Source organism: Pseudorasbora parva, chromosome 2, assembly GCF_024679245.1.
Source record: "Pseudorasbora parva isolate DD20220531a chromosome 2, ASM2467924v1, whole genome shotgun sequence".
NCBI lineage: Eukaryota > Metazoa > Chordata > Actinopteri > Cypriniformes > Gobionidae > Pseudorasbora > Pseudorasbora parva.
The window spans coordinates 13,287,195-13,298,138 of NC_090173.1; the positions used below are offsets into that span (position 1 = coordinate 13,287,195).

A 10,944-nucleotide genomic window follows, 5' to 3' on the forward strand; every position below is an offset into this window, starting at 1 on the left:
GAGGAGCTCAGTTTCTCTGGTTCACACTACCGCTGGTGGTAGAGAGAGCACATCTGGACTCCTTTGCTTTGGACTGACGGCATCAGGAGTTTGGAGGAGCATCTCAGATAAAAAGACATGAGAGAATCTGACTCTAATATAGACTGTCTTTGTATGCAAATGATAAAAAGTCTCATTTCAATTTTGACCAAGAATTATTTTCAAGAGTTGAACAGTGTGAACGACTTTACATTAACTAACAATTAAAATATGGAACAAATGTAAAACATCTCATTACAGGTTTGTATAAAACTGAGCACAATTTTTTATTTATTTTATTCTTTATTTGAAATGGTTTAGGTGGCATCAAAACAAATTGATAAGAAATTGTCTAATCAGAGCCCAGAGGAATCAATCAGACCAAGAACAGCTGAGCAGGAGCTTATTTTTATACTTTTTAGCATATTACCTGTCTTCAGGTTAACATTTAAATCCAGTGGATCTTCATCAGATAGAAATGATGCATAATAGGAAAAACATTTAATTGTAACTGTGCAAACTTAATGCTTTACTCCTTCATTAGTTTAAGTTTTGACAGATAAACATCCACTCATCTTTTCATAGAAAATATTATCCCTTAAGGTAACATTGCATTTAAATGTTGTGACTCTTGTAAACTGCTTTATGAACGTTTTTTTCCCCCCACAGATTTAAATTAATATCTATTATAGAACATAAATATATTGTTATATAAAGTAATGATGCACTGTACAATAAAAATTGCTTTTCATTCTCCTGAGGTGAAAATCATTTGTTAGTAATAATTGGTTAGGAAAACAAACAACTAAAATATATTGATATTAAAACCATCTTATTAAGTTATGCTACTACCTTTTATGTTATGATTATAGCCCTTTGACAATGGAATAAAAACTAAATTAATAAACCATGATTGTAAAGTATGACACTTCAATGATCAACTGAAGATGAACTTTAACTGCATTCACTCAGTAACCAAACAAATGTTTAAAGATCTGTGACCGATGATAGCTAAAAGGTACCACATTTGTAGCAAAAATTAAAGGTCCCGTTCTTCGCGTGTTTTCGAAGCTTAAAAACACAGTATTTTTCACACAATTTACTTATCTGTACAGCGCTGTTTCCTCTGTCCTAAAAACGGCCTGATGATTTCCTTGTTCTATGAAGTCCCTCCTTCAGAAACACGTAACGAGTTCTGATTGGGCCAGTGCCTCCCGTGTTGTGATTGGACAGCAGCTTAGCGCACTTTGCCCGGAAAAGTCCTGCCTCTTACCATAACGGGGAGATGCAAGCGCTGAATGCGCGCTCTTCTCCACGTGGTAGAGCAACGAGACCACGCCGCCTATTTTGCGTGTTCTTGTGGGCGGAGGGATAGTCAACAAACGGTTCTAGTGACGTCATTACAGCAGGAAGTGCAGGGGTGTAGTCCAAACCGGCCGTTCGCTGTAGGCTTTGAAAGGGAACTTCTGTTAAATAAAATATCTCGCTTGGCATTGAACTTTGAGCTTTATAATTTTACAGGTATTATTTATGCTCTAACAGCAACATTACACACTAACTAGAGTTTGAAAGATGGAATCGGTAAGAACGGGACCTTTAAAAACACTTTGGCTAGAAGTCGTCTTTTTTTTTTTCAGAAGCTGGATTTGATTTAGGATTGTTGCTTAACCATGAACAAACTGCATAATTGCAAATATTAATAATTTGCCTCAAGGAATGCTTGGACATGAAGTATCTCTGTAACAAAAATATATTAGGGGTGGCACAGTTCACAAAACCCACGGTTTGGTTCGTATCACGGTTTTAGGGTCATGGTTTTCGGTTTGGTACGGTTCTTTTTTTTCCACAATTTAGGATACAGTATTTTAAAAAAGTTATATAATGTTGGATAGAAGTTGTTTCCTAACTGGCTGTCTCCTGCTTATGCTGTCCAACACATTGGCGTAACATTTTTCATGTAATCATGTCAATTTTTATCAGAACAATGTACTGTGGCTTTAATTCAGTGTGAGCAGCGTTTTGCCCAATCTTCAAAGGCATGTTTAAATTATTAAAACTAGAAGCTTATCTTAACTTTAATGTTACATTTATCATGTGAACTATATTTATATACAACATGTTTTATGCATGTGTTTGGGAAAGAGGGGAACACAGTCGCATTTGCAGCAGATATAACTTATGCTGCCCATCATAAATCAAAGCAGGAGAATGACAGGTGTCAGAGGAGAACACCGGAAAAGGTGACAGAATGGGCGATATTCATCTGTATTTGCAATACACGAGCCACGCGGTTTAGCTGCGCGAGACAAATACTTTCCATACACACTTCTTGTGCCCTGCCAACGCACTGCTTGCACATGCGGTGTTAAGCCGGCATTATACGCTGTTGGCGCATCCTCCAACTCCTGACAGCCTTCCTTATCTCTCCCACCTGCCATTTCCACATGTGACGTGACCTGCAGCACTCCACTTTTACTGTATGTCCATACACACCTCTTATTTCACGTGAAAAAGACACCCACTGTCTGAGGTAACATACGGGCATGAGGCTACATTGTGCATGTGTCGAACCGTGCAACGCACATGCTCCAAACCGAGACAAGCAAACCGAACTGTTTTTTTTTCCATGCACTGTGCCACCCCATAATATATATACAACTAACAAAAGAAGGAATGTGTTTTTAACAAAGTAAATAAGATCAATTTTGAATTCATGTTGACTTTAAAAATAGTCATCACAACATCAAAAGACCACAAACTCTCCCTAACTGAAACAACTCCAAAACCCAGAACTGCAACTAACTTTGTCCATTCTTCAATCCTCAAACCTATTGAATCACCCAGACCTCATTAAAGATCATAATAAAAATAAAACCTCCACTCCTGGTTCCTTTCGCAAGCAATTTCTTTGAGACCTCAGTCCGTCACTTCGCTGTAGTAATATTTCTGAGCCGTGTCACTGAGAGTCCAGCCTCCCGCACGAAACTCCAGGATCTCCAGCAGGAGCAGGCGACCCATTGAGCTCAGGTCCTCCTGCAGGAGAAACCCGTCCCTCAGCAGATTGAACAGCTCGTCCATCAGCTGCATGTTCATCTTCTCCAGCTGATCTCCAATACGATGCAACTGCAACACCAGACAGTCCACCTGAGAGAGAGAGAGAGAGAGAGAGAGAGAGAGAGAGAGAGAGAGAGAGAGAAAGAGAGAGAGAGAGAGAGAGAGAGAATGATTCCAAATGAATTTAGTTCAGTATTTTCCTCAATTCTACAAATAATAAACTTGAAATAAGTTTGTTTGAAATCTTTGCTAATTTATTTAAAATAATTAAAAACTAAAACTAAAATCACACACAAAAAAAAAAAAAAACTTTTTGAGTATGAAGCTACAAGCTTGGCACAGCTATTGTTGGGCAGTTTGTCCCATTCTTCTTCGCAGGACCTCTCAAGCTCCATCAGGTTGGATGAGGAGCGTCGATGCACAGCCATTTTCAGATCTTCAGAGATGTTCAGTCGGGTTCAATTCTGAGCTCTGGCTGGGCCACTCAAGGACATTCACAGAGTTTTTCCCATAGCCACTCCTTTGTTATCTTAGCTGTGTGCTAAGGGTCGTTTTTCTATTGAAAGAGGAACCTTAGTCCCAGTCTGAGGTCCAGATCGCTCTGGAGCAGGTTTTCATCAAGGATGTCTCCGTACATTGCTGCATTCATCTTTCCCTTGATCCAGACTAGTCTCCCAGTTCCTGCTGCTGAAAAACATCCCCACAGCATGATGCTGCCACCACCGCTTTTCTGTAGGGATGGTATTCGCCAGGTGATGAGCGGTGACTGATTACCTCCAGACATGATGCTTGTCATTCAGGCCAGAGAGTTCAATCTTTGTTTCATCAGACCAGAGTGTGCCTTTCAAAATCATGTCCAATAAACTGAATTTACCACAGGTGGACTCCAAGCAAGTTGTAGAAACATCTCAAGGATGATCAGTGGAAAGGAGCACCTGAGCTCAATTTTGAGTGTCATGGCAAAGCCTGTGAATACTTACGTACAAGTGACCTCAAACAAACATTTTTCGCACTGTCTTTATGGGGTATTGTTTGTAGAAATTTTAGGAAAATAATACATTTAATCCATTTTTGAATGAGGCTTTAACATAACAAAACGTGTATGTATGTATGTATGTATGTATGTATGTATGTATATATATGCAATTTTGTTCGAATATCTTATGTTGCCGAAAGTTTGTTGTTTACTTATTTAGTCAACCACAGGTGAAAAATAATGTTCAAGATTCACCTCCTCCTCATTCTTCAGGGCATCAGACTGGGCCAGTCTGAACAAACAGTCATAGACGGGGTGCACCAGGGCCATCATGGGCATGTTGTTAACCTGCAGTTGACATAATAAAGTAAAAAGTTAGCAAGAACTTTATATCTTCATATATTCTTTAAAGGGGTCCCATAATGCCCTTTTCACAAGATATATGAGTCTCAGGTGTCCCCAGAATGTATCTGTGACGCTTCAGCTTAAAATACCCTGCAGATTATTTATTATAGGATGTTTTAAAAGCCTCTATTTGGGTGGCAGCAAAATAGTATGTGTGTGTGTGTATCTTTAAATGCGAATGATAGCTGCTGCTCCGAAACCCTTTTTAGAATAGGGCAGAGCATTTTCCTAGTTTGGATAAAACAACAACAACTGGCATGTGGAAAACCTCACACAGCAAGAGGAATTCACAAAGATAAATAAATACCAACTGTTTGACCAACTACATCTTCAGAAAATGTAATTACAGAATGTACCAAATCACATTTCTGAATGTGCTGTTTAGGACGATTTATGGTGGCTGAAGTTACCATTGTCTCTGTATTGACAGAGATCAGAGCTATGTCATTAGTTTTATTTTTAAGAAGTAATACAATTTTGCTTCCGATTTTACAGGCGGTGAGCATTTTCGGGTTAAAAATAACAAGCTCTGGTCTCTGTGGACACAGGATCAGACAACGATAGCTTTAGCCACATTAGCACTTTCATAAAGTCGATTTGCAAACACACATTATAAAGTGCAGAACTTGCGTATGTTGGAAATGGAGTTGGATCATAAAGAGTTGGATTTGATCCATCTTTGAGAATCAACATTTGTCTTTCAAGTGATGCCAACAACACTCTACTACTGCCCAACATGGCGGAGTTGCCCCTTTGTTGCATATTCCTGTGGGGCGGGGTTTATGTAAATTTTAGGGTTAGTGATGTCACTAACCCAGGAAGAAGCTTGTTGTAGTTCCAACCAGCTGTTTGTTGTAGTCCTTAAAAAGCAATTTCTGTAAAACAAAATATCTCCCTTTGCTTTGAGTGTCGTAACTTTGCAGATGTTGTTTATGCTTATGTAACATTACACACTAACTAAAGTTAAGAAAAAGTTCAATCATAATCAAGAACCCCTTTAAATAATATTTATCTTCCTTTGTAAAATGGAATCATTAAAACAGAAGGCAACTCTTCACCTTGAGGTAGTCAAAGATGCTGCAGATGAAGGACACAAGGCAAACCCACTCCTGAGTGGATCTCTTCCGCGTCTCTTCTCTGGCTTTAAACTCCTGCTGCAGGCGGTTCAGCAGGTTACGCCGAAACACACTCCCGTTGGCCTGTTTGGCCTCTGCCTGAATCGAGCGGGTCAAATACTCCCAAGTCAGTCCTAACAAACTACAAGCTAAATGTCCTACTTTTTCATGCAATCAAGACAATGCAAACTGATAAGCATACTCTACTTATCTTGACATGTGGTGCAATTGTTTACCTGCACAATGGTGTAACAGATGCGTCCCGCCTCCCTGCTGAAGATCTGGTCATTCAGAGACTGATCCACTATTACACTGGACACTTTCTCCAGGTCAACTGAACCTGGGTCTGACAAGTCAAAAAAGTTATTTTACTACAGTAAGGTAAGGCTAACAGTAAAACAAGATGGACAAAACCACTGCATATCCAACATAACGACCTTTCAAGGCAGTTTTGAGGAGTTTCTGAGTCTCCAAATCAAACGACTGAATCTTGTAATCTTCTTTAGATGAGTTCTCCATTCTGTTAGGATGGAAAGTGAGTCAATCAATTGATCAGTCAATCAATAACTGACCTTCGGGCACATAGGATCCGGTTTACTGCAGTAGCAAATATCTGAAGCAATGTACATTTAGTCTGAAACAGCAATGAGGAAGAACAAATTAAGTTGAGCAGCAAGAAACAAACAACCAGAAACACTAATAGCCAAGCTCTCCTGTCTGCCTCATCTCAGAGAGTTGCCTAAATCATGACCATATAAAGACCCAAAAACACATTTTTTAAAGCCACAGTGAACAATATACTCGCTCAACTAAATTTATAAAACCAAACATTATCAAAGTTTATTCAGCAATTGCACAATAAAAAAGTACTGTAGGCATCAGGGTAAAATGTTCATTAGTGTTTACAGTTAAGTCTAGTGAGTACTAGTTAATACTTATGAGATTAAAAACCATAGTGGCCTGTAGTTGGCAGATGCACGTATTTGCTGGCTTAGAATTAGGTTTTGTTAACTGTGAAACTAATATGAATTGACTTTATGAACATATTCCTGTGAGAAAGGTTAAAGGGTTTGTTCACCCAAAAATTAAAATTACCCATTATTTACTCACCCTCAAGTCATAGGTGAATATAACTTTCTTCTTTCAGATAAATGTAATCAGTTATATATATAAAAAAAAAAGAAAAAAAAAAGGTCTTGGCTCTCCAAGCTTTATAATGGCAGTGAATTGTTGTTTCATTTTGAAGTCCATGAAAGTGCAAAAAATATCCATATTTAAAACTTTATAGACTAAAATAATTAACTTCCTGGTGGATTGCTGTATGCATCAATTTACAGCGAAAGAGTAACACTTGACCCTTGCGCATTGATGGACGCAGAAGCGCAGAGGATAGAGCAAAACAAAAGACCAGTCATGAATTAGAGTCTAAAAGGAGAAATTTTTAAGAGAAAAGGAGGGGGATTTCGATATAATAGGGGCTTGAGTTTGTTGGCTAGCTTCCATGAGAGGTATCAAAGCATGTGATGCTCCTGTACATCGCGTTAAGGGCTGCTCTTTTAGCAAAAGTCGACTTGCGTATGCTTTCTACTGTAAGTTCGTTATTTTAGTCTATGAAGTTTTAAATATGGATATTTTTCTTAGACAAACGTGCCACGTGGCTTCAAAGGGCCTTTATTAACCCCCCAGAGCCGAGCAGTTATATGACAGATGCATGCACTTGTATGGACTTCATAAACTAAAAAACTATTTACTGCCATTATAAAGCTTGGATTGTCCAGGATATTTTTGATATAACTCTGACTGTGTTCACCTGGATGAAGAATGAGAGTGAGTAGCCTAAATGGGCTAATTTTTATTTGTCGGTGAACAATCCATTTAATATCCCTTAAAATCAATTCCTGAGTCCCAATATTGACCGTTTTATATTATATGTCTGATTACTCACATAGTCAAGTTCTAGTTAATGACAATGTAACTCAATGCTAACCCATTATTGCCATTGAGCTGTGGTGAAACAGATCATGTGTGAAATATGTGGCGTCATCAGTCTGAACTGGACGCTGAAAGGGAATCAGATCAGCTCGTGTGTTAAAGGGATAAAGGGATTAGGACAACCGGGCAAACGCAGTGACACTTCCAACAAGCACACATTAACTTCATGATAAACTGCTGATCCAAAGAGCCAAAACCACAATCAACTGCAACTGTAACTTTACTTCCACGTGCCATCGGCGAAATCATTGATGAAGGAGGATTAGTGAAAAAATACTTTACTGTTTTCTTTAGTTATTCTATCTAGATACGAACATATGGACGTCTAAATTACTCAAAAGTCATACACCTTTTCACACGAATGCCACGAGCATTCATTCAACACCATTCAAAACAGCGGATGTCAAACACAGTAGCCTAAACAACACTAACGCACATTTTCATACTATTAAATGTGTGGTTTGGGGAAAGGGATTAATATCGCATTTCATAAGGACAAAAAAACTTACTTTAAAAACCTGCAAACGCAAATGTTCTCACATATCTCAATCCCCGGTTCTTCTCCTGCGGTCAGCTTCTGTCCCGTAAACGAACGAATCGACCAACCAGCTGTCTAGACTTATGAATATTAATTACGTAACATGACGTTGACTCGGTTGACCTAACTGATTGGCTGAAACGGTGATTTAATATTCATTACGAGGTCTGCCGCTTTTGCAACCACAATTCGTTTAATAATAATGTACATTCTGAGAATTTTTTTTATAAAAAAGCTAAGCATATATTTTGCCATAGCCTACATTATGTTATTAAATTCATTTGCAGCATGTAAAACAAGGTAATTTTCTTATTATGATTGTTTTAAAATAATAATGAGCAAGCACTCTTGACAACTTGTCTAAAAGGATTATTTATGTCATATTGTATTTTTTTTTGTTAGCATTTTACCTTTCTGATTGCTTTTTATGCTTCAAATACATTAATAAATCGACCCAGTCCACCCGGATGCTTTTGAGTTTGAATTGGTATTATGATGATTGACTGACTGTGCTCCTCAAATGAAGTCTTCGCTATTTTAGAAAGCTATTTTTGGTCTGATGTGTGATTTGGACAACTTGTTAAAAGCATTATTTCTTAAAGTAGTTGAAGCAAAGCCACGAACTGATTGCCCTATTTCCCCTCACTGCGCCTGCGCGAAAGCAGAAGTTCAACCATTTAATTTTTAAAAGCATTAAGGAAGAAAACGAAAAGAGGGAGATCTTTAATTATGTAGTCAGCTATCAAATTGCAGAAATTAAGTAAACTGTTGTGCCTCCAGTTTGTGTTGTATCCAGTGCATCTTATTCATTTAGCTAGTTGATCATTAATTTACTTGTTTTACTTTCACATTTTATTTTTATTTTATTTTTAATATTAATTAATATTTAGCCTAGGCCTATTTAATCTTATTATGACGGAAAGTGGGAACCGTTGTCCATCTTGACACAATGCCATGTTGCAATGTTTTCTTTTTCTTCATGAACGCGAGTCAGTGGATATCACACAATGCGCAGTTTAAACGCAGTCTCAAACCCAGTCAATTATTCACTACAGAAAGTGAAAGTAAAATCTGACAAGCTTTCGGCGCATATTCTCAGACAACGAGAGAGAAATGTAATTCAACATACTGATAATGTAGCCTATTGCCTTTTCTTTCTTATTTATTTTCTTAATATTTCTATTTTGGTCCATATTGTGAGAAAAGAGACAATATGAGGCCCATTTTGTGTTAAACAAGTTGTTTTTAGATAAATCTGCTATTTACTTTTCATTGCGGACATTATTATTGCAGTGTTCTGACATTATAATCCTTGTTTAATCGGGCTAAATGTTTTTAAATAGTGAGGAGTAGGCTAATCTATCTATTATTTTATTATGCAGTGTGTCGATGCATTATTGTTGGGGGGGGGGGGGAATTAATGTAATATAAATTTAATAATAAAAGTAGGCCTACTCTAATAATAATACTTTTATACATAAATTCTAAATACTCTTGATATCAATAGCTGATGCATTTACCTCTCTAATACACCATGGTCTATCGTCGCCACGGGGGTTTTATTGCGCATTTTTCACCCGTACAGTGTGAGCAGTCAAGACGCGCTCGACGGTCGGACCGCACAGTGAGAGCACATCAATCGTGAGCTTTGGCTTTACATCGCATGCGATCTTCTCGTACAGTGTGAGTAGGTGACCTTGCTGAAAACGCATAGAAATCGCACAGTGTATGCCCAGCTTTAGACACACTCAATGTCAGTGTACTCTTCAGAAATCCTTAGCACACTTTTGTGCAATGATTAACCATCTCATTTCAGGAAATGACACAAACCACAATAGTCACCTGCAAAAAGCAAAGCATAAACCAGTCTTGCATAACTCAAGGTCAGATGAACGGAAATACGACTGAATTTGTTTTCAGTTGCAGTGCTTTATGTTTAACCTTAACACGAGTGAAATACAGCCCTCTTTTTACATTTTCTCTGATTGAGCTGTGATGGCTCTCGAAGGCCTGCTCACACTCGATCATTAGTTGCAATTGCTGTGACACCAAGACAAACATTTATTTTTCACATTCATGTGGAGGCAGACTGCAAATTCTTACAAAATAATTTATTTGTAACTTAGAGAATGTATCAAGAGATCAACATTTTGCAGGTCACACACATGTAACAGAACATTTACCTTAACATTTAAACTGCAATTATATAGAGTACATGCACTGAACAAGATAACACAACAATGAATTATTAAATGACAACAACAACATGTAGAAGGCATGCAACAAGTCCTAGCTTATGTATTTCCATGATTACCTTCACTTTAGTGTTCAGGTTTTAAAATTTGGTCGAATTTTAAACCATGTGCCAAAAAACTGTTCCTATTTTATTAGGCTATATTACAGTAATGTTAGCCAAACTCACAATAAAGTTGTTTTTTTTTGTTTGTTTTTTTTTTTTACCATAAAATTGTGGATTATTTTACATAATCAGTAGTCATGCTTGATAATATAAGCCAACTACAGTATGCAAAATATTAACCACTTAACTGAATATCAGTGAAAATATATTAAATAGCACAATTTATAATCAAATAAAAACAACTGCATTATAATAATAATAATAATAATAATAATAATAATAATAATAAGTTTTATTTATATAGCGCCTTTCCAGAGCTCAAGGACACTTTACAATAAACAAACAACAATAAAGCCAAGTGACAAAACAGAGTAGACAGAACAACAGTAGGCAATTGATAGTGCAAGTATAATAATACAGAAATCGGAGTGAGGAAAAAAAAAAAAAAATTCATCTTTAAGACCTATAACATTCAGAAAAGAGGTGT

General features: G+C 37.3%; 1 protein-coding gene across 2 annotated transcripts; it reads right to left on the reverse strand.

Moving 5' to 3' along the window:
* Nucleotides 1-338: 338 nt before the first annotated feature.
* On the reverse strand, nt 339-8,134 carry mif4gdb (MIF4G domain containing b). Of its 2 annotated transcripts, none has more exons than XM_067428758.1 (6): nt 8,070-8,134; nt 6,006-6,088; nt 5,805-5,908; nt 5,512-5,667; nt 4,304-4,396; nt 339-3,162 (listed from the first exon to the last, which is right to left on the reverse strand). In XM_067428758.1, exons 2-6 carry the CDS (start codon nt 6,085-6,087, stop codon nt 2,935-2,937), a joined length of 663 nt encoding a protein of 220 aa, XP_067284859.1. In that variant the 5' UTR covers nt 6,088; nt 8,070-8,134; the 3' UTR covers nt 339-2,934. The 2 variants fall into 2 exon arrangements, with proteins under 2 accessions (XP_067284859.1, XP_067284858.1); XM_067428757.1 differs by having other exon boundaries at nt 5,805-5,914.
* Nucleotides 8,135-10,944: the final 2,810 nt, after the last annotated feature.